The sequence below is a fragment of the Cydia amplana genome, chromosome 20 (assembly GCF_948474715.1).
Source record: "Cydia amplana chromosome 20, ilCydAmpl1.1, whole genome shotgun sequence".
Taxonomy (NCBI): domain Eukaryota; kingdom Metazoa; phylum Arthropoda; class Insecta; order Lepidoptera; family Tortricidae; genus Cydia; species Cydia amplana.
The window spans coordinates 4866758-4891120 of record NC_086088.1 but is presented as its reverse complement, the minus strand read 5'-3'; the positions used below and the strand labels follow the sequence as shown (position 1 = coordinate 4891120).

General features: G+C 38.9%; 2 protein-coding genes across 4 annotated transcripts in view; one reads left to right on the top strand and one right to left on the bottom strand.

The window, feature by feature from the left end:
* The window catches only part of LOC134657441 (inositol polyphosphate-5-phosphatase A), a 57881-nt gene extending 44835 nt beyond the window's left edge, over positions 1-13046 (bottom strand). Inside the window, exons 1-4 of one of the 2 annotated variants that reach the window (XM_063512995.1) lie at positions 12661-13046; positions 4401-4631; positions 900-1067; positions 43-168 (exon numbers count right to left, since the gene is read on the bottom strand). In XM_063512995.1, the coding sequence (XP_063369065.1) occupies positions 43-168; positions 900-1067; positions 4401-4631; positions 12661-12741 (606 nt within the window). In that variant the 5' untranslated portion in view covers positions 12742-13046. The remainder of the gene's footprint in view (positions 1-42; positions 169-899; positions 1068-4400; positions 4632-12660) is intronic. The other variant, XM_063512994.1, reaches the window with a different exon arrangement.
* A 1135-nt stretch (positions 13047-14181) lies between these two features.
* LOC134657626 (alpha-sarcoglycan) lies at positions 14182-24304 on the top strand. Of its 2 annotated transcripts, XM_063513188.1 has the most exons (10): positions 14182-14346; positions 14445-14575; positions 14994-15136; positions 15838-15986; positions 16527-16658; positions 17018-17192; positions 17660-17901; positions 21781-21852; positions 23078-23173; positions 23649-24304. In XM_063513188.1, exons 2-10 carry the CDS (start codon positions 14449-14451, stop codon positions 24058-24060), a joined length of 1548 nt encoding a protein of 515 aa, XP_063369258.1. In that variant the 5' UTR covers positions 14182-14346; positions 14445-14448; the 3' UTR covers positions 24061-24304. The 2 variants fall into 2 exon arrangements, with proteins under 2 accessions (XP_063369258.1, XP_063369259.1); XM_063513189.1 differs by lacking the exon at positions 21781-21852 and having other exon boundaries at positions 14183-14346.
* Positions 24305-24363: the final 59 nt, after the last annotated feature.

Below are 24363 nucleotides of genomic sequence, written 5' to 3'. Positions count from 1 at the left end.
AAAATAAGTATATCTGCTACTAGATAACTACTATCTACTTACCGAAGGAAATGGCTGCAGTGCAAGCAGATTCGAAGCGTCATGGAACAGATGTATGTTCACGAACTCTACCGCAGTGCCGCGAATCAGCCACCGTGTGCGAAGAAAACCTTTACGGGACCACTTACACTGTGGACAAACAAAAATGCTCCCATGAATAGAACAGTCAGCAGCAGAAGTTGCTAAGCGGGCGAGGTGTTCAAAATTACCCTGTCACGCTCTTATTCTCTTAACAATAAAGTCGCGTCAAGATCATTTTGAACCTCGCCCGCTTAGTAACCTCTGCTGCTGACTGTACTCTAGGTACTCGTAAGAGAAATAAGGACATGATTATAAGGGCCTAAGCACTGGTAGTTTAGGGAGGCACGCGGTTCCCAAACTGGAGATCGACGGATTTGAATCCTGGCTTGAAGCGATGACTTAAAAGAAAAACATTTATACCGGTCGGTTTATATTTTTACTGGGCGCTTTTCGGCAACAGAAAAACACCTTGAGGAAGCCGGACTAATCCTAAATAACTCTAATAAGGCTTAGTTTCTGGGTTGGAAGGTTACATGTAGGAGTAGGTACATACCTCCGGAAAGAAATGCTGTGGGAACTTAGTCTTTTCCTTAGTGGTGACCTCAATATTGCCGCTGTGAACCTCTTTCCCAGTCGCATCCACGTAGGCTTTCTGCTCGAAGTCCCAGATCTTCAGGTCGGAGAGTCTCGAAGTAGAAGAATCTTCCATTTTCGGCATTTTTTTGAGAGAAACGAGCGTGATGCCCGCCTACTTCTGGTATAACAAGTATCCAGGAAGGAACTGGCACTCAAACTTTGAGTAGAGTTCTTTTGAAAGTCGACAGGGTAGGTATACATACCTCAGGAAAGAAATGCTGTGGGAACTTAGTCTTTTCCTTAGTGGTGACTTTCTCGATGTTGCCGCTGTGAACCTCTTTCCCAGTGGCCTCCACGTAGGCTTTCTGCTCGAAGTCCCAGATCTTCAGGTCGGTGAGAGACGAGTGCGCGAAGTACATGTTTCCGAGTGCCTGTTGACAAAAAAAGTAAAAACCTTTCATGTGAATTTGGGTCCACACCGTGGACTGGTACACAAATATTTTTCCTGTATTTCTGTGTGAGTATAAATAACCCATGGTAGTGGTGGTGTGGTTTCAGTTGGTGTTTCACATGACAGTTATTTACCATAATAGTTTTGTTTATTTTCCCATAGCCTTTCAAACATATCTCGGCGATCGATTTTCCCACACGCTTGCACGCGACAGCTATTATGACATCCATTATTACTATTAACAGTTAATTATCTGCATCATGAATTATTATTGATGTACGTCATGAAGGTTTTGCGCTATTGACGTCATTAAAATGTACTCGTATTAAAGTAATCACTTAGTTAAACTGACCATTAATTCGCAATCCATTTAAGAAAAAGGAACGTTTTGGAATTCACTGTGTGCCATCACATACTCTGACCACGTTAAGTTTGCACTTAGGGTTTGCACGACGGATCCGAAATGTATGGGAATATCCTCGGATCCGGATCCAGATCCGGATTGCAAATCCTATTTGCACCGACATACATAAATACATTACACTACACATCCCCTCATATCGCTACACGGCGGGACCATCGAGTGCGCCGATATTTATAAATCATCGATGACAGTCTAACAATTTTTTAAGCTTTTTTGCAACGCAATGGAATTTATATGGACATCTTAGTTTGATTACCGAACTATACCAGTTCCTGAGGTATATTTCGTATAAAACGTGTTTATTTTTCCTCAATTAGAACAGGGAAGTCCTATTTCATAAAGACTAGGATGGCGGCACCGGATATTACGTATTTTAAAGCAAAAACAGATTTCCACAAAACGGAAACGTCATCGGATGAATAGCATCTTTGGTATTTATTACACCTACGAGCAAAAAACGAGTCATTCATTGCTCTCAAGTGTATGCACAGGCATAAAAGAACAATAAATTGGTCTTGCGGTTAAATTTGCGTCAATGCAGTGATTATGCTATAAATATTTTATTCACAGACTGTAATACTTACTGATATTGGAATAGCAACCGTGTAACAGTGGGATAAGATCGATTTTCCGATAAAGCACGCGAATTTACAGGATTACTCCTCAATCAAAACAAACATAAACCAGTTTACTGCTGGCTAAAATAACTTTCTACTACCTATGTAATACTTATGTATACAGGGTGGATTTTCTTTTTGGGTCAGTGAGGGCAGCTACCTGATCCCGTGCTGCTACGAGAAAACGGTCTTAGAAGACCTTCCCTCGATTTCAAATTAATGAAGATTAGCTTTTACAGATTTTGGAAAAAACATACAGGGTGCGAGAAAAAGGTAATTTTTGTCAAAATTTTTTTTGATGCCAATCGATCCCATTCCTATTGAGGATCAAAAGCTTGTATGGAACCAAAAAAAAAGAATCCGGCTAGAAAAGCCACAAATCGAGGAAAACTTTTCCCATACAATTTGTATGAAAATGAAAACTTTTATTTTTCACATGCTATTTTTGTATGCCAATCGATTCCATTCCTATCCAGTATCAATAGTTTCCTAGGGGTCAACTTACGGTAATGTACTAAAAAGCCACAAATTAATAAAAACTTTTTCCATTTTACTATGGAGAAAACGTAAAATTTTATTCACAATTTTCTATCTGCCCAGTCAGTACTGTTACATTTAAGAACCATAATACTGTATGAAGACATTGCTGTAGGACTGAAGGGCGAGATAGAAAATTGTGAATAAAATTTCACGTTCTCTCCATAGTAAATGTATGGGAAAAGTTTTTAATAATTTGTGTCTTTTTAGTACATTACCGTAAGTTGACCCCTAGGAAACTATTGATACTGGATAGAAATGGAATCGATTGGCATACAAAAATAGCATGTGAAAAATAAAAGTTTTCAGTTTCATACAAATTGCATGGGAAAAGTTTTCCTCGATTTGTGGCTTTTCTAGCCGGAATTTTTTTTTGGTTCCATACAAGCTTTTGATCTTCAATAGGAATGGGATCAATTGGCATCAAAAAAAAAGTTTGTCAAAAATTACCTTTTTCTCGCACCCTGTATGTTTTTTCCAAAATCTGTAAAAGCCAATCTTCATTAATTTGAAATCGAGGGAAGGTCTTCTAAGACCGTTTTCTCGTAGCAGCACGGGATCAGGTAGCTGCCCTCACTGACCCAAAAAGAAAATCCACCCTGTATACATAAGTATTACACGAGTCCGTAGACTCACTTAACGAGCAATGAACACGGGTCAGTTTCTATGGAAATTTTAAATTTCCTTACTATGTAACACATTTTCATCACTCTAGATAAGCGCATCATCATTAGTGTTATACCTAAGACCACAAAAGCGGCCAAGTGCGAGTCGGACTCGCCCATGAAGGGTTCCGTATTTAGGCGATTTATGACGTATAAAAAAAAACTACTTACTAGATCTCGTTCAAACTAATTTTCGGTGGAAGTTTACATGGTAATGTACATCATATATTTTTTTTAGTTTTATCATTCTCTTATTTTAGAAGTTACAGGGGGGGGGACACACATTTTACCACTTTGGATGTGTCTCTCGCGCAAACTATTCAGTTTAGAAAAAAATGATATTAGAAACCTCAATATCATTTTTGAAGACCTATCCATAGATACCCCACACGTATGGGCTTGATGAAAAAAAAAATTTTGAGTTTCAGTTCGAAGTATGGGGAACCCCAAAAATTTATTGTTTTTTTTCTATTTTTGTGTGAAAATCTTAATGCGGTTCACAGAATACATCTACTTACCAAGTTTCAACAGTATAGTTCTTATAGTTTCGGAGAAAAGTGGCTGTGACATACGGACGGACAGACAGACGGACAGACAGACAGACAGACATGACGAATCTATAAGGGTTCCGTTTTTTGCCATTTGGCTACGGAACCCTAAAAAACGGGTCGTTAGTCATACATAAAACCACAACGCCTGCAGGCCTAGTATGGATGGTGCTATATTTATTTTCTTCGAATTCTTTGATAGTAAAAAAAAATATTAGGGCGTGTTTTTATATTTTAGGTTATTATCAAATCAATAATTATCAGGCATAAAAATCACGATATTTATCAAGATAACTATCATTGTTAATCTTTCGAACCCTGCTATCCCAACGGCTCCTTTGGCGGGATATCTGTGCAAACATTGGACTCACCGTAACTCGGAGGTCCATATTAAGTTAGGAGATGGTTGATACTTGAAGACAGAGACTTGGCTTTCCGGTCCTTACATGGTCGATGAAGAATATTTCTGTCCAAACGGCTCCTAAGGTGAGATATATGTCATTTAAAACACGTTGGACTCACCGTAAATTTCTCCGGGGAACTGAAATCCTCATCGAGGAATATCCTGATCTTGTCATACAGCCGCAACTCCGGACAGTCGCTCAGCCTCTGCACGAAGTCCTTCACGTACTGCATGGACTTCTCGTAGGCCTTGCCGCCGACTTCCTGCAGGTGGAGAGCTATGAACTTAGGGTCCATGCGGGACACGGCTTGGAGGAACTCGGAGGTCCATATTGGGAGCATCACGGATGGCTGTGGACAAAAATGTAGAATTTATTAACCTGTCGAATCCCACGATATGACGTCACCATAAGCGTTCTGGCTCATATATGAGCCGTGGGAGCTGACAGATTAAACCTCTACACAACAACAACAAGCGGTGGTGGCTGAGTGGATATGACGTCCAACTTTCAATCCGGAGATCGCGGGTTCAAATCCTGACTCGTACCACTGAGTTTTTCGGATTTTATGTACGAAATATCATTTGATATTTACCACTAGCTTTTCGATGAAGGAAAACATCGTGAGCAAACCTGCATACATCTGCGAAGAAATTCAAAGGTATGTAAAGTCCCCAATCCGCATTGGGCTAGCGTGGGGACTATAGCCCAAGCCCTCTCGCGCATGAGAGGAGGCCTGTGCCCAGCAGTGGGACGTATATAGGCTCAAATTATTATTATTATATTAAACCTCTAACTTTCGTCAACTTTTTAACAAGATAGTTATGTAAAAATTAGGGATAGGGACAAACTATTCAGCAGTTCAATTTGACAGACGTTTATGAGCGATGTACCTTCAAACCGAAGGTTAAAAAATTATATTTACTTAAGTTTAAAAACTTAAACCGGACTCCGACTAGTGTTTCTTTCACATATTTAAAATGTAAAGTTTCCTGAGTAAAAAAAAAGGATCCCTAAGACTTCTAGACTTAAGATTCCATATTATGCCTAAAGCTATTATCTTAAATTAAAAGATTTCATATTATCCCACTGATTACCAGTCCGGCGGAGGGTGTCAGCCTGTCAGTTGTTCGGAACTGTCACCTTTTGCGTTTAACTGTCAGGCTGATATCGTCCGGCGAACTGGTAAGCAGTGGGCCCCTTAAGAATTTGCTAACCATGCTAATGTATAAAGAAACTCATATATAAATATGAAGGATTTTTTCCTACATATTGCAGGCTCATTCCAGTAAAACCGGCATAAACAATAATAAGGAAAATAACAGAATACATAGCATAGCAATAGTGTACCTATCAATAAAATGCATGTATGAGATGTTTTCAAATGGAGTCATTAAATGATGATGATTCTTATATATTGACTAAGCCCCACCAGTAAGCTAAAGAAGGCTTGTGTTGTGGGACTTGTGGGTACTCAGGCAATACATAGAAAACAGAAACACCCATGACTCTGGGACAAATTTCCGTGCATGGTCATGTGTAGAAATAAATGCCATTACCGGGATTCGAACCCAGGACCATCGGCTTCATAGTCACTAACCCACTTGGCCAGACAGGTCTTCAAATAAAACAAAGCTTATTCAATAGAGATTCCAAAAGATCATATATGTACCTACATTGATACAGCACGTCATCGAACACAGCCGACAGAGGTGACCTAATTAATTTCGAGAGCTTTTATATACTGGTATATCTATGATATGAATAGGTTCAGTTAAGAGTACGCTACGCTACACTTACATACTTATGCTTTCGTAATATTACCTACTGATCGATTTAGGTTACTCTTTACTCGAATTTCTTTGGAATTGTCCGAATCGAACTACGTAGTAGGGACCGTGCTGTCATAGAGAAATATAGTAAGACAAGAGTGCTCACTCCATACATCAGTTCAGACTATTAACAGGGGGGTGTCACTCCGCAGTTTAGGTACATTTGGCCGGCGCGCCCATCGGACAGGCGTATGGCAGTGGGCTGCCGGTGCCGCTCGGCGTGCACGATAGTCGTGTCACGTGGCGCTCGCGCAAAATTGAAAATACACAATGGCTTCGAAACTTACTTCCGTGAGAATCAGACATACTATCTCAGGATAAAAAATGTATGTTTACATAATCAACGTTTGTAATTCCTACACATTTCTCTTAAAAATAATAAATCAGTGGGTATAAAGTCTATTTTTTATTCGGTAGACTAAAATGACATTTCATAGTATGAAATCATGAAATGACACATGATGTTCATATTATGAAATGTAATTTTAGTCTACCGAATATAGACTAGGTATAAAAACTTGTCAAGTGATAACCCCTTGCCGACACTCACAGCTCGGTCATAAAACTGCGGCGCGCAAAGGAGATTCACGGTTCGTGCGCGGTTTTAAGTTTAAATTTTGCTTGCAGGCGGCGATATAGGTGTAATTTTATACCTAAATCTGACTTTTGTGAAGGAGTGAATTTTCTGTACGGTAGTACTATTAGTTATTCTGTGCTATTAATTTCAGTGTCTACATCTAGCATCGAGTAGCGGAACTATCAGTACTGCTACTTGACAATAGATGTAGCACCGACCGGAAAGTCTTATCTCAAGAGCATAAGACTTTCCGGTCGGTGCTACGTCTATTGTCAAGTAGCAGTACTGATAGTTCCGCTACTCGATGCTAGATGCTAATAGTCTTTTTGGTACTAAAACTGATAGGTTGGTTAGTGAGCACTCTATGAATTTTTTTCTCTATGGTGCTGTATAAATACTCGTTCAGTGTGTATCGGCCTTTAATCACAGACGTCATTGTTTCCGCCAAGCCAAGCCAGCCTGGAATATAGAGTGCGCATCGCACGAATACAAATCAGCTAAAAGCCTACTGCTGTTCATATCGCTCACCGAACCGAGCGACTCAAACTAACCAGGGAGCCTAGCCAAGATGACAATCATTGATAGAAAACGTCTATCAAAATTTAAATAGTGTATGGAAATATTGGAAACAGTCACGTGACTCTTCGTAGCGTTTTGTCTGTCATCCCGTTTCATTTATTTCGTGTGGCTTTTGTCGATGTAGGTACGAACGTCATCTTGGCTAGACTCCCAGAGTCTCCACTGGAGAGACAGATCCCTAAGACTGGAGAGACAGGCAAAATTACGTTGCTAAAGACTGCTTTAGCAACGTAATTTTGCCTGTCTCACCTAATAAACATGCTGTTTTAACTAGATAATTGAAAGAGCCGCAACGCAATTGTACAGTCGCTAACAGATATATCGGAGCGGCCAAGGTGTTCACAATATCAGAACAAGCACTCTAACGCCTTGACAATAGAGACGTGCTCAGATATTTGTGAGCACCTTGGCCGCTCCGATATATCTGATGGCGACTGTACATCAAAAGAGCTCAAAGGTTTTGTGCTAGAGAGAAGACCTGTGTCCAGCAGTCCAGCAGTAGGATACATTACTTATAGGCAATAAATGTGTTTATCTGACAATATGGTGCACATGAGTGGAACTGTGTTCAAGCGAGGGGAGTATTAATCATAGTGACGTCACGTAGGGACGCAACAAAGGCACGTCAGTCCCACAGTAACCTACACGCTTTGTTGGGATTGGGAGGGTTCTAGGTGAAAACAATAGACATGTCCTCACGAAACTTAGACACGAAGGTTAATAAGTATAAATAGGACAGTCCTCTGAAAGCCCTTCGAAGTTCGCGAAATATCTGAAATAATCTACCCGTAGACACGGCCTGCTGCCCTGCCCTAATTGTTTTGCTTCAAATTTGAACTAGATAAAATACTTACGGCGTTATTCATAAACGTCGGCTAAGTTAACCAGCTGATGATCATCGTTTGTCCCTCTCTATGACATAACGACAGATAGGGACAAACGACGATCATCAACTGATTAAGTTAGCAGTCGTTTATGAATAACACCACTACAAATTATTGCTGTTAGTAGGTAAATCGGTTTTTTGTTAAAAAATCATTTTTGATACAAGCTTTTATCGCTGACTGCACTTTTCGTTCAACAGGCAACTAGTACTCATCAAGACAATTCTAACAGACCCAAAAATTCTTAAGTTCGGTTGTTTTATCACAGAGTTCCTATGGCCACCTCCTGTCTTCATCATCACATAAGCTCGATAGTACCATTGGCACCATAATATTGCATCCAATCCATTCAATTTACATACGTAGGTATATGTTAATACCTACATTTTTAGCTTTATTGGAAACCGGGGTCAAATTTAATATGCAAGATTTACAGACAGAAAAAGGGATAAGTGAAACTAAAGGCTTCGTGACACAGGCGTGTTTTCCCGGCGGGGCGTGAGCGTTTTATACGTAAGAGCGGCGTGCCCCGCTCACGCCCCGCCCGGAGAACGCGCCTGTGTGACGAAGCCTTTAATAAAAGCTTGTAATAGATGAGCATATGCCAGCAAACAGGCTTGTCGTGAATTGATTTTTATTCCAATTACCCGTTATCACTAACAGCATGTTATTGCGGGATAACGGATTACCGATAACGTCAGTTTAGCTTTATCGCCGCTGGTGGCTAATATTTAGTGTTAAAAATTATATTATAGTGTCTGACGTGACCACTGACAATCCAACCTCTAGACTGAGCTTAGGCCAATTCTTTCATGAAACCGATGCTGCCAAAAATACGGGGGTGCGGGGGGACGAGGTGAGCGAATCCCGTGTCGTGATCGGTCCGTTCAAAGACACGGACCAATCACGGCACGGGATTGACTCGGAAGATGGAGTAACGCTACCGTATGTGTGGCAGAGGGGGTAGCGCGATTATGCTATGTCTAGAGGTTGGATTGTCTGTGGACGTGACTATAGAATTTGTATACGGTCAAGGTCACAAATATGTATACAATTTTTCATCTTACTTCTATGAATTACGGTGAAAAATGTATGCATATTTATAACAAATCGATTTGCGTCATAGGGCAAGGAGCGGAATTCTCTCCCTTCGTCGGTATTCCTCATAGTTATAATACATATTAATTAAAAAATATTATTAATACATGTAAGGAAAATAGCAAGTAACCTGTAAATTATAATACGGATTTATAAGCCTGCTAGCATACGGTACAGGTATTATGAGTTTAATATACGTAATGCACCCAACATCATTCTCAAATCGTAACACCTAATGTAACATGAACATGACTGCAATATAATAAAGAATAAAGAACAAGGATCCAAAAGTAGGTACCTAAATTAATCTAAACGGGCATCTATAAAATAAAACCTAATCGTTTCTGTACTTGTATAGGGAAAATTATCATGATACAAATTATACGTCAATTTTCCGCCGAGAAAAACTAGTCTTTAACTCAAGGAAATAAAGTTCTTACCTAAGAATCGAGTAAGTAATTTTATAATTTTACCTCAGCCTATTTATTCTTGTTTTGCCTGAATAGGTACATGAGATTTGCATCTATTTTTATCTACGCTAATACGAGGACATGGTCATGCATATTATTTCTATTCACTTTAATAGGTTTCATTTGCGACTCCTTTGAGGCATTCAGAGAAAATATCATCAATGGGAATCTTTCCGCCCCATCTTGGTGTTGAAAAACAACCACTTAAAGTAATTGCCGAGAATGTGTATTGCCGATGCTCGCCTTTTTGATGCCAATCGGCATCCGCAGTATCGCGGCGAAATAAAAATGACAAATGACGCCCGTCGGCGTCACTGGCATCCAAGTGCAAAGAAGAGTTTGAGCTATTTTCAAAATCAACACCAACACATTCTAAAGATATGATGATATTCGTGGCCCGCCAACGATAGATATGCCATTTGCGAGCAAACGATTTGGGGTGGTCAACTTCACGAGCATGAGAAATGCTAAGAAAATTAGAAATATTAAGACAGTAGAAATAGTAAGAAAGAAGAAATGCTTTGATACCGATCAGTGTAACCGGTTCTAAATGGGTTAAGTAAAACAGTTAACGAATACGCACTACAAAGAAAGGCTTTTCCTAGTGTAATATGACACCGCTTGGACTTAGCTTTTAAGCATACATACCTTATACCTTTCTGAGTGTCAGAAACGTAGCTCGCATCTATGCTTAACTGAGTTTGGTGCCAAAAGGCGACATCAGTATCGCAGTAGGAACGCACAGCTAAACACTCACTCGTCACTTAGAGCTGTAAAACTTTTATTCTTCTTCTTCCTCGCGTTGTCCCGGCATTTCGCCACGGCTCATGGGAGCCTGGGGTCCGCTTGGCAACTAATCCCAGTAATTGGCGTGGGCACTAGTTTTTACGAAAGCGACTGCCATCTGACCTTCCAACCCAGAGGGTAAATTAGGCCCGTATTGGGATTAGTCCGATTTCCTCACGATGTTTTCCTTCACCGAAAAGCGACTGCTAAATATCATATGATATATCGTACATAAGTTCCGAAAAACTCATTGGTACGAGCCGGGGTTCGAACCCGCGACCTCCGGATTGCAAGTCGCACGCTCTTACCGCTAGGCCACCAGCGCTTAGCTGTAAAACTTTTATTCGCGAAATGTATTTTCATTTTTAAAATAAGAACCGCCCGCCCTTACCTTTCCCAAAGGACGCTGTCTTGGAAGCTATTCAATTAAAAAAAATACACTTTACTAAAGTACTTTAGGTGTTCTGGGATTTCCATGCTTTTTATGATGATAAACTATGTGGCTGGTACTTTCTTGCCGGCCACATAGTTTATCATCATAAAAAGTACCAGCATACTTTCATGCCGGCCCCATATTGGGATACCCTCCTCCAATTGAGGGGGGATTTAAATCTTCTCGAGGGAGAGGTGTAGGGTTAGGGCCGGTGGAGCTTTATTTGACGTTATTAAGCGCATTGTAGCGGGTGTTTTTTTAGAGGTTTGGTTTTTAATTGGGAAAACTGTTTAATGTGATTGTCAATTTAACAGTTGGCGGGATATTTGTGGTCAGTACGTTTTGCCATTTTCACAATGAATAGACTTACTCCAGAACAACGATTGCAAATTGTGCAAATTTATTTTGAAAATATAAATAAATAGTAGATTGTAAACTAGGACCGTCCCCTTTCCTCTAACTAGAAAGGGGACAGCCCCTTCTCAATACAAACGTAGTCCTCATTTTCCTCTCTGGATATTGACATTAAATATTTTTGCATAATTTGATGTAAGTATATTAACATTAACCATAGCCATGCCCCTACGTATGACTTTTATGAGGGATTTTGATTAGGTACTTATTGTAAAAATTTGGAGTGAAAAACTGATTTCATACTTACAAATTTTTAAATGCACATAACTCTTACAGGTAATAATTAAAATTATAATATCTGGGAGACCGAACTTTGCTCGGAATACATAAATACTCAAAAATGCGCGTTTTCCCAGAGATAAGACCAGAGACTAGATCGATTTTTCACCCCCCAAAACCCCCTTATACCAAATTTCATCGAAATCGTTAGAACCGTTTTCGAGATCCCCGAAATGTATATATAGAAATAAATATACAAGAATTGCTTGTTTAAAGGTATTAGATTGGTACTATTATATTTAACAAGCCGTATAGCTCCATCATGTGCATGTAGGATGTCACTAATTAAATTAGCGAGTCAACACTGGCAAAAATTGGCAATTAAGGCCAATCAACAGCAAATCCAATTTGTTAGTGGGTACTTCACTGGTGTCTGGCATGTCAGACATAGCATAGTAACGCTACCCCCTCTGCCACTTATACGGTAGTTTTACTCCATCTTCGAGTCAATCCCCTGCCGTGATTGGTCCGTGTCTTTGAACAGACCAATCACGGTACGGGATTCGCTCACCTCGTCCCCCGCACCCCTGTATTTTTGGCAGCATCGGTTTCATAAAATAATTGCTCTAAACTCAATCTAGAGGATTCCAGTCTATGGATGGCATATAGTCGAGAAATTGGGGCAGGTTCCAAGGTGGCCAAGGGGTTCAAGGCGTTAGCCCGGATTGCTAAAGACGCCAGTTCAAATCCGGCCTTCACCACTGGAGGGCTTCGTAACTTTTTATTTAATATATGACATCTATTCCAGTTTATAACTTCTAATAAGTTTCCAAAAAGGGGCCAATTTTCTTATAAGAATAATAAATGAAATTAAGGTGAAATTTTAGAGAAAATAAATCTATGATGCTACCTTTATTCCTGAATACAAATCACTCGTTAGAAATCGTTTTAATCAGCGTTCATTTGCGAATGGGAATACCGATCTCACGTCAATTTGGGCCATTTAATCTAATTAATCAAAGCAGGTAGGTAGCGTTAAACGCTTAGATTGCTTAGAACAATAAATCAATTAAAATGTGAAACACTCACATCCTCAAAGATAGATCCCACGTTGGCGGTCACCAGCAACAGCGGCACTTTATCCGATCCCATCTTTTTAAACTTTAACATGATCCCGAAACAGAATTTGGGCGAATACGATTTCCCTCACAGGAGGTAGGTAAAACGCCCTTTTCACTTTCAAACGGCGTTATTTCGGTGCCACAGTATTTTGGCGCGCGCACGCCCTAACGCCGTACACAACTGATAACATTTTAATGGTTACATTTGTTATTTTCAGTCGTAAACAACGTTTTTCTTCACAATATTGCAAAATCGCCTAGCCCTTACTGACATTTGTAAACGAATGAATGGAACGAAATGAATGTCATTTTTTACACCCATTTCCGCACGAACGTAACACTGTATAGTACGGTCAAATGTTATTGATCATGAGATATTGGCAACAAAACTGTTAAATATATTGTGTAAAAATCCGATAACACCTGTTTATATTGTATGACTATCCTACATAGTTTTTAGTTATTCAGGTCAGCAAGAAACAGGTAAAATAAATATTTATTCTAAGGAAAGAACACTACGAAGAGTGAAACGGAACGCAGCTGAAACCATTTCGATTTGTCAGGATTTTAACCAATGACGTCAATTTCGTCTTTTACGTCACCGCCCCGTTTTCAGGGACGTACTTGCTTATTTTTGTCGTTAACGTGATTATTATAAAAATATGTTAAACTGGGAAGACAATAAATAGGTTCGTGACGTTGGTAAATGATTTATTCCGTATTTTCTTATATTTCACGGCCATGATGGTGTAGAATTACCTCGACGTGATCGATAGTAGTCAATAGAAGTTTCAGAGTGGTTTCAGGCGTCATAGATGATCACTATTTAACGACTACCCTCATACAAGTAAAAATGTTTAAGTTATATTATTATCTAACTTACTGATAAATTATGTGAATCGTGCTAATGCTAACTGATGGTCGTGCTGATAGACCGGTCGCAGTGCCGGGCTATGCTCGTTGACTTCACCATCCTCCACATATTCTTCTGATATCAACGAACGGTCAATTACTTAGGTTTTTTGTAGGTACTTACCTATTAATGTGTTTCTACCTATATATTTTGTATTGGTTTTGTTGGTTAGGTCATTTGTAATATGAATATAAAAGTACCTAACCAACGAGAAAAAAGAAATGATGTTAATGTGCGCAAATCACAATGAAGCAGGACAGACAATATATATTATCAATACGCGCAAGTCCCTCCCTGTCCCCTCCTTTGCTCATACTTATGTGCGATGCTAGTGCTAGTGACCTGTAATTCAGTGCACCCCGCCTACAAGCGGCGCAATGAAAATCGATCGCGGGCTCACTGTCACTACCCGGTGAACTTGAACTACTTGAAGTAGGCCTGTATCGAACCTACATTGAATATACTCAATTAAAAAAACCAAAATAACAGCTGAAGTTGTGCCTGTTTGTCCAATTAATACCCCTGTAAGCTTACAAATAAAAGTGAGAAGAACCAAAACAAAAAACAGTAAGCCCAAATCCCTCCCTGTTCCCCGTTCGTTCTGCACATGACTGTTTCAGTGCAACTCCTGTAAACGGCGCAGTGGAAATCGATTACTTGTTTCTATTCTCGTGAATTGGGTCGCGCTTTTTTCAGCGTTCGTGTTCGTGCTTATTCAGCCGTGAATGTCGCGAATGATAGGTAAAGCTGTGCCAGTGCTTGACATTTATAAAAAAAAACTAGTTCGCGCTTTGTCTTTCATTCAAATTCGAAATTTGAATTTTTAAACTTTTTTTCAGTACAATGAAGGCACAGGCACTAATTTTGGGGTTGTTGACCGTTTTAACGACCGGTCACGTTCATAATGCGGTCGAAACTGAAATGTTTGCTATACCAATCAGCCCTAATTTATTTAACTGGACTTATCAAGGTTAGTATATATGTAAATGTTGTTTACTGTTACCGGTTTTTATTCATTATTCATAAATAAGTGTATTTGTCTGATGAATTTATAGATATACTTGGTCAAGCAGATCTTGCCAGTATGAAAATGCGGCAAATTTGAACAATGTAGGCGCGAAGGGATATCTTCCCATAGAAAATTTGAATACTGCGCCTTTTTTTACTGACAAGATTTGCTTGACCAGCTATAGGTACTAACACTAAAACATTTAAAAAAAATATTGGTAGACCTTTTACAGTTGTAATGACTCACTAATGCTCATTGATGGTACAAAAATGTTAAATTGTTGACCTGTAAGTTGGTACTTGAATAGGTACCAACTTTTCTATTAAAATAAAATAAAAAATCAAATCGAACGGAGGTTTACCATGTTTTTTTTTTTCAGAATTCGACCAACAATACCGCTTCCACGCCGCTCTGATGGGCAAACCGGAGCTCCCATCATGGCTCCGCTACATCTACAGCGGGCGACACCACTCCGGTTTTATTTTCGGAACCCCACCACGGGGCACCAAATCACCGATCACTGTATGTTTTTTATAGTCTGTGGTATTTTTGGATCAATGTTGGTATCAAGGCCGGCTATTGTAAACAAAACAGAAATATTAAAATTCCTTTCGGATTATTCGAATTGTTGATGAATGAAGAACATAAATATAAGTAGCATCTGTTAATGCTATCATTTTTAACTCTGTAAAATGTTTTAAATACCTCGTTGTAACAGCCTACTTCTCATTTCAATAACGGGCCACTTCTTGTTAAAATTATAACTTACCTATTGTTAATTATTTCATTCTGCTGTTATGATTAAAATTGCCCCGCAGACCAATGGCCAATTTTTGAAATTCGACCGCTCGATTTCGCGTATTTCGTTCAGTATTATCTCCACTACTAGTCATGTAAATTCTACTAATAGAATTGAAAACGAGTGGTCAATACCACTAGATTCCCAATTTCTATCGCTCGTATTTCAAAAATCTGCATTTCGCCGTTTTCCATCGATTTTCGAGTGACGAAATCGAGTGATCGAAATTCAAAAATCGGCCCCCAGAGGGCCTAACGAAAATCGTAATTCGTTATCTGCCTCTCTATCGCATAAATATTGAAAATCAACAGAGAGACAGATAACGAAATTTCAATTATCGTTTTTCGCGGTAAACCCTCTACTCAGAGAGAACAGGGAAATTGTTTAACCCGCCTTACGGACCTATTTTTTTTTTAAATTTTAGTTGGAAGTCATAGGCCTCAATCGCCAGGACTATGAGACGAGGAAAGTGCTCCTATTTCTAAACGTTCATCGGAGGGAAAAGATGGCTAAACACGAGGTGGAACTCAAGATTGATAACTTGAATGTGGAGGATTTGCTGGATGAACACAGGTTTTTATTACAACGCCATCTATCTTTGTGTTACTGCAATTAAAACACCTAAAGTTGACTATAGAGATGACTACACTACACTCGTTGTAAGCCAATTTTGAGAGTTATGAATTGACCCTTATATATATGACACTAAGGCTATCAGTTAAACGGTAGGTCTTAGCCTCGTATATATCGTATAACTGTCAAAATTGACTTCTTAACTTACAACGACTATACTGAGTTAAGCCTAAGTTAAGTTCAAATCCCAGCGCTTTTAAATTTCGTTAACCTCAAAGATTCAGAAATCTCGGTCTGGATCCTGTGGTCAATATAATCTATCACTTAGGTAGTGTAGACTGATGTAGTTATATACATATACATTGCAATTTTTTTTACCAATAAACAATCTGAATCTGACTGTGATAGGCTAGCTTTGTCAGAAGAAATCTGTCACAAAACAAACCCACTCCACAACACTCCACTAACAACGTTGAATTGCCAAGAAGTAGCACTGATATAATATGATTTTTTCTAAAATAAACTAATTTATTTGTGCAGGATGACTCGTCTAAAGGATATATTCCGCGGTATATTATGGCCGGAGAGTAACCACGACTTGTACCCCACATTCCTCGCTTCCGCCATTGATTTGGGGGCTCGGTTGCCGCTGAAACCGAGCGATGGTGAAGGGTAAGGAATAAATTCACACTTATTTATTTCTAGGAATGTACACATCTGCCTCCAGGTAACAAAAGCCTGATAGGATGATAGGTACATTAGGTACCTACTATCGATTATATATTTTTGGGTCAGAAGACCCTTCTTAATGATATTGTTTCCCAGATTATTTGAAGCTAGATACTTTTAAGCTAATTATTCCTTGCTGGTTTTTCGTCATCGGCAAGCATTGGCCCGATATTGTAAGTGCGTCCAGAAACTCTATCTCCTACCAAATACCATTTTGATTTAGACTAGCAGGGTTTTCACTCATAATCAATCCATAAATTCATGATTCCTAAACCATAACAAACCATGTCAACTTTTTACAGGTTGGTCATCCGTCTCGGCAGCACTGCACCTTTTTCTACCAGCCTGAAGGATCTCCGAGAGGAAGTACGACCCCTGTCCAAACTGCCCAGCTGTCCCCGAGAATTCAAGAGAACCAGCCAAGAGAGACTGTTCAGAGATGCTGGCTTAACTCTGGACTGGTGCAGCTTCGAGCTGGTGAGTTTAAAGTAAAGTAAGAATGATAAGCACCACGAATCTAGTACATTGACCTGTCATTTCCTATCTCTATCGTACTAGTTTGTTTCTACAGTCCGGCTGAGCATGGGCCTTAACGCAAACTAAGATTTAAATAGTAGGTATCTCTACTGATCGTCAAAGATAAAAAATACTGTAAAATTGTCACAATCCATTGTCCATTTTATTCACTTTGTTTATTTTATCTCATTGAATAGAATAGAATATAATAGAATAGAAATGGTTTATTTGGTGTACAACCTATAATACAAATATCTTATTCTACTTAATACCAGACACCAAAATGGATGCCACTCAGCGTGTGCTGATGACTATCATCCGTAGCCATGCCGCGGGTTTTCAGGGCAACCAATTTCATTTAAAAAACACATAAATAATATAAAACAAAGCTTAATATAACAATAATTAATTGCTCATAATATTTCCAGTATAACACGGTCTACCGCGCGCGCACCACCGAGCACATCGAATACCTAACTCCCATACCCTCCAGCAAGCACACAGCCTCGCACACCCTCTGGGCCCCGACCTGGTCCGCACCAGCGCGGGACTCCTTGCCGACGAGAGGGGTCGCAAGGCAGCTCGCGGCTGCGGCGGCTGCACCGCTGTTGCTGCTTATGTTGGCCATCGCTGCGCTGACGGCTACTGTGTGTTTCCATTATGCTGCTATGTGAGTATTTTACTACAATAGTATCCCACACACAATAGTATCCTGCAGTAGTAGCCCACGTCTTTATTCGCCCATTGGTCTAACTGACCCACTTTTCGAGAAGGAAAATCTAATATATGATAGATAGATAGATAGATATATATTGATAAAAATATAAAAAGATTTACATGTCTTTTTCTTATCCTATAAGTACTATACATTATTATTAATTAGGTACACTGGTAATATCACAAATTACAATATCATGCAATGCAGATGTTTCCTCTACTTAAAATAATTTATTTAATAATTGTGTAGATGGGTCAGCGACTTGTAGCAGTTAACGAATTCGTCAATACTGTAGCACGCCATGTCGAACAATATCTGCTTTAGTTTTTTCTCCAATATCGAGTCAGAAGTAGCTTTTAACTGTTCGTCTAGAGTATTGTAAAGTTTTATGCCTACTATGTGTAAGAATTTTTTAGACTTTGCTAGACGTCTCGGGGGCACGTAAGGAGGTTACGTCTAGGGCTCGCGGTCGAGTCCGTGTTTCGTTTACACGTTTCGAATACCCGTTTTCGAATAACACGTACACGGTTTTCTGGCCCGTTCCGCACGTGTAATTAAGAAACGTGTAATTAAGATCCGTTCCCACGGATAAACGGGTATTCGAAGAAACGGATCTTATTTACCCGTGGCTCCGGAGACGTCCTTGACGAGTAGCGAAGGAACGAACCGGCGTAGGTACTTAAGAGCTACAAATGAATAGACAAAAGATTCATGAGGAGTTTCTGTCATATTTAACCTTATTTCGTGGTTCATAGAGTCGAAATTCAATAAACGGTTTACAAAACCCTTTTCTGAGTAGGTAGTTTTTGCTTGCAATGTTGCAAAACGAGTAGAAAATTAGAAATACCTACATGCTACTATCAAAATAGTATTTTGTATAAGACTTCAAATACTAATACTTTATGGTATATTATATAATTTGAAAGCAATAAATATAAAGTGCTAGTAATAAAAAATAAAAGCAATAAAGAGTATAAAGAGAAGACTGTACGATAAAAACTGGCCATGCATGATCTGGTAGGTATACATACAATATTCTTACCAATTGCACATTATTAAACAGCTCTTATATTTTTACTAATCTGTAGATATAAGTCCTATAAGTATAATTATAATTAAAATTCAATCAATTGTCAATCATATTACTGATATTACCTACAATGTATGTGTGAGTTTTCTCGAATAGGTATATTTTATCGAATAAATATTCTGTCAATAAGAAATGTATATTTTTTAATCGTATTATTTTTTAACTTACGAAAGCCAGGCATCTAGGTATTAAGTATTATAGTAAACCATGTAAAAATTGATAAATAATCATGTGAACCTGCCGCTGCATTTGTTACAATTTCTTATGTAGACGTGTTCACCTTATTACACCGACATAAAGCTTATAAATGGTTGTGGCAGTTCTGATAATGGTTTGGGAACCAACTTGTTTTCGGCGATATCAGACAAAAGGGTATTGGAAAACAACACGTTCTAATGAATGGAACACCAGCGGCCGGCATTTATTACCTGAACACTCGTGTGAAAGTGACCCAAGTGAACATGAATGATTACCAATTTTGAGATCTATCTTAATGTTCTTAACAATATAATCGCTAGGTAACCAAAGTAGCATGGGTTTTTATTTTTTTAAGGTTCTCGCGTGAAATCCTTCGTTTCGAATGCCGCTTGTGTGTACTTTTTTTTGCGTCGTTGGCAGATTTGCTGTTTTCGCTCAGCAGTAAATTGATAATAATAAGAAATAACCACGAAGTAATTCATACTTATTACCTGTTATTATCTGTTATTTTTAACTAATATAGGTAGTTTTTGTCTGCACATCTATTCTTCACGAAACTAAGTATATTACTTACTTACACAATTATACATGTATAAAATGTATTTCTTTGATTGAAATATAATTATAATAATTATGTAATTAATGATGAATATGTTAGCTTAAAAGTAGAGATGCCCCGAATAGTGGTTTTGGCCGAATACCGAATACCGAATATTCGGCCACCCTCTCGGCCGAATACCGAATATTCGGCATGAGATGCGAACATTGTGAGTCACAATTATTATGAAAACTGTTCGCCAACAAAGCACAACGTTTGCTAAGATATATTTTTTGTAAAACAGAACTAATAAATAGAGTCAATCAAATCAGACCCATGATAAAATGAATATATTCCATAATCAAGAAATGCTTAAAAATGGGTCTCCCTTTTTAACAACTTTCCAATAATACTTTTTAAATATTAAATATACTACATACCTAATTTTTGGTATTTTTTTAGGGTTCCGTACCCAAAGGGTAAAAACGGGACCCTATTACTAAGACTCCGCTGTCCGTCCGTCCGTCCGTCTGTCACCAGGCTGTATCTCACGAACCGTGATAGCTAGACAGTTGAAATTTCCACAGATGATGTACTTCTGTTGCCGCTATAACAACAAATACTAAAAACAGAATAAAATAAAGATTTAAGTGGGGTTCCCATACAACAAACGTGATTTTTGACCGAAGTTAAGCAACGTCGGGCGGGGTCAGTACTTGGATGGGTGACCGTTTTTTTGCTTGTTTTGCTCTATTTTTTGTTGATGGTGCGGAACCCTCCGTGCGCGAGTCCGACTCGCACTTGGCCGGTTTTTTTTTTGTGTAATTTTTCTTTTTAGTTAGGGGCAACAGATATTCGGTATTCGGCCGAATAGTAGGCAACATTCGGCCGAATACCGAATATTCGGCAAAGTGGCCGAATAGGCCGAATACCGAATAGTTGCCGAATATTCGTGGCATCTCTACTTAAAAGCAATAATAGTAAAATAAAAAAAATGAAGGTTTTAATTTCAACTAGGGACGAGTAGGTTTAAAATTAAAAATAGTAGTCAATATAGGATAGGGACACCTACTTCGATTAATATATTGTATAGTTGGCTAAATATGTTATATCAACACAGTTATAAATAATTAAAAAAAAATCGTACGCCAAACGAGTTTATCTGAAGTCAACATTCAATATTAGACCTTACATACCCAGACCTAGAGCATTGATTGGGTCAACCTGTTTCGGATCCGTTCGGGCCGGTGTTAAGTACCCGTGTAAACGGAGATACGTATCTGAGAAACGTGTCTTGGGAAAGTTTATTGGAGACGTATCCGGATCCCGGCGGTTCCGAGTAAACCGTGTTCTTAGCACCGCCGGGCTTAAGAACACGGGTATTCGTTTCGGCGTGTAACACGGATACCGGGAGCCCTAGACTTACGTCTACGCGTTACAGTCTGGAGTTTTTGGTGATTAGAGAGGATCCACTCGAGATTGCGTCGTATGTACTTGCATGCTTCGAGTACGTACTCGAACTCAAACTCGAACTGTATACCTATACAGAAGGTAACGTGAGAATTTTCAGCTGCTTAAACAACTCCTTAGCATGGTAGCATGATAGCGTGACAAACAAGCATACCTACGTCCCATCTGATAGTAAGCGGTCACTTTAGTCTATGGACGTCTGCAACTCCAGGGGTGACAAGTGCGCGTTGCCGACCAAAATCTACCTGAAAATATGTTTTGCAGCATGGACTCATCATTACTTGCATCTAAATACAATTCGATTAGTTTAAGAATTCCTATCTATAATATAGATATTTATATTGTAAGTATTTATTTCTTTATACAAAGCCAGAGAGACGAGCTATCAGCTATCACCGATATTGAATGACAGGGATAGTGGTAAAATATATAGTCGCGTACCTACCATACCATTATTTGTCACATACTCCGGTTGTGCTTTATTTTTACCCCACATGAGTTATTTTATGTAATTTAATTTTATTTTATTTTGCAGGCGAGACCCTGAGTCAGACTACTTTTTAGAAACAATCTTCCATATCTGTTCAGATTACAGACGAAGAAGAAGGTTGGAATTTCTTGAATTAAACAATAACCAATGACTTCAATTAACACAATCAATAATAATAAAACAATATTTCACACGCATACATGTCTAATTTACTAAAAAAAGCTTAGGTTTTACTTATCCATCGTAACATTTGATTTTAGCGCCATCTAGATTAAGCGACCAACAAGTCGTGAAGTCAAATTACCTATTGTCTACTGTTATACTGCGGAAAATTTGAAAATATAATTTATCTTTGGAGCAAAAAATGTTGCACACATACTGATTTATGGTGACGGAAACATCGACCGTGACGTGAAAAATAGAATAAATGCGGGATGGATAAAATGGCGACAGGTCTCTGGAACAACTTGCGATCCACGAATGCCCCTTAAACATAAGGGGAAAATCTACAAGACGATCGTGAGGCCTGTTGTAATGTATGTGTGTTGTAATTGGCGGATGAAAGAGATTGTTGAGATGGATGTGTGAAGTGACGAGATAGGATCGGATTAAGAATGAATATACAGTGTGTAAATCCAATACGGGCGAATATTTAAACGGTGGTTAGCATAGGACCTAAAAAGTATATTGAGATAGATTTTACTTAGAAATGCATTGAAAATTATAACCATACAAAATAATTCGGCCCGCAATGTAATACACCACACACGTTACGGGATACGAGCTTTTTAAAGTAACTGTCAACGCTTGTTGGCAGTTACTATGAAAAGCTCGTATCTCGTAATGTCATTATCATCTTGTTTCTTAATGATTACAGTACATTGCTGCTCGGTACATGTGGAAAAAATTAATCACGGGGTCATAATTAAGTGTAACTTAAAAAAACATCTTAATTAATGATAAGACGGGTAAATTCTATATCTGTTTTAATTTATTGCCCGTATTTGACTTACACACTGTATATAAGAGGAAGTTTGAAAGTAGCACCGGTAACGGAAAAGATGAGGAGTAGTAGGTTAGCATGGTATGGGCATGTATATAATGAGGAGGGATGAATGTCATATAGGCAAAAGAATGTTAGGGATGAACGTTGATGGGAGCGGATGGAAGACCCAAAACACGATGGATGAATTGTGTGAAAGAGGATATGAGAAAGAAAGGAGTGAGTGCTGAGGTGACGCAAGACAGAGGAGAATGGAAGAGAAAAACATGTTGTGCCGACCCATAACGTGGGATAAGGGCAGGAGGAAGGTTAGACTACAACTATTAAATGTTTTTACAGAGCACACAAAGCTGGTAAGGTGGAGCTGTGTCGCTACGGCACTAACACCGAGCAGACACAGGCGGACAACACTAGCAACAAAAGCGCGGGAGTCAGGTAAAACCAGGAAAAAAATGTTATTAACACGTATAAATCCATATCCATACTAATATTATAAATGCGAAAGTGTCTCTGTCTGTCTGTTTGTTACCTCTTCACGCTTAAACCGCTGAACCGATTTAGTTGAAATTTGGTATAGAGATAGTTTGAGTCCCGGGGAAGGACATAGGGCCAGTTATCATCCTTTAAGGGGGTGAAAAGGGGGTTGGAAGTTTGTACGGGGAATCGATAAAAAGCAGATTGGATCAAAAATAAGCTACCTAAATTACTAACTCCACGCGGACGAAGTCGCGGGCAAAAGCTAGTTATACCATAAATTTAATCTGGTACTTATTACTTTACCTAGATCGGACTTCACTACTATCTTTACAAGCCTGAATTAACCTATCTTTATCTTAGTTAAGCTATAAAATATAAGTACGAGTATGTATAGGTACATCCACAAATCTAAGAAATAAACATTTTTTTTCAGCCCAAACAACAGCCTACCGCGCCCATACAGCCCCAAATCCACCACCAACCTAGCAGCCAACTACAATCGCCCCCAACCACCCCCCTACGGCTCGGCCACCAACTCTCTCCACCACAGGAAGTCCGCCGCCGACCACACCCCCTCCACTTCCGGTCACACACCGGAACACCGCCATCTTGCTTTAGAAGATTCGTTAAAACTACTCAACGAGGCAAACATCGCGAATTCTTTATTCGAAAATTCAAAAGATCCTATCGTTGATTTGAACGATACCGGAGAAGATTATGTTCCTGTTAAACCGTTGATAAAACCAGATGGAACCGGTTTCAACTTGATTAAACCGGACGGGTATGTCGCTATGAAGGATTTGGATGACATTGATGTACCGGATTTGGGTAAGTATGGGATTTGACAGGAGGTCGGGGGCGAGCCTGTCAAAACTTGGTTTTGTTAGGCTGGGGCCTTGCTTTGATATGTTTGTTTATTAGAATGTGTAAACAAACTTAACAAAATTTGAAGTTTGTCGGTCTAATACTTAATTGGAGCTTTATTCAATTATTAAAATTATAGATGGTGCATTTACTGTATACTCAATTGTATTGTATTAATTTACACTAGCGTAAAGTTTAAGGTTTGATAAATAGCACAATTTTTAGTCAGTTAGCATATCTATTTGGTTTTGAAATATTGTTAATGTCCTAATAAGTACTAAATA

What these genes read in the sequence shown, in the direction of transcription:
- LOC134657626 (XM_063513188.1), top strand. Translation starts at nt 14,449, where the DNA reads ATGAAGGCACAGGCACTAATTTTGGGGTTGTTGACCGTTTTAACGACC. An exon ending in ATTTAACTGGACTTATCAAG is followed by an intron (nt 14,576 to 14,993) that starts GTTAGTATATAT and finishes TTTTTTTTTCAG; the next exon opens with AATTCGACCAACAATACCGC. An exon ending in TGTTTCCATTATGCTGCTAT is followed by an intron (nt 17,902 to 21,780) that starts GTGAGTATTTTA and finishes TTTATTTTGCAG; the next exon opens with GCGAGACCCTGAGTCAGACT.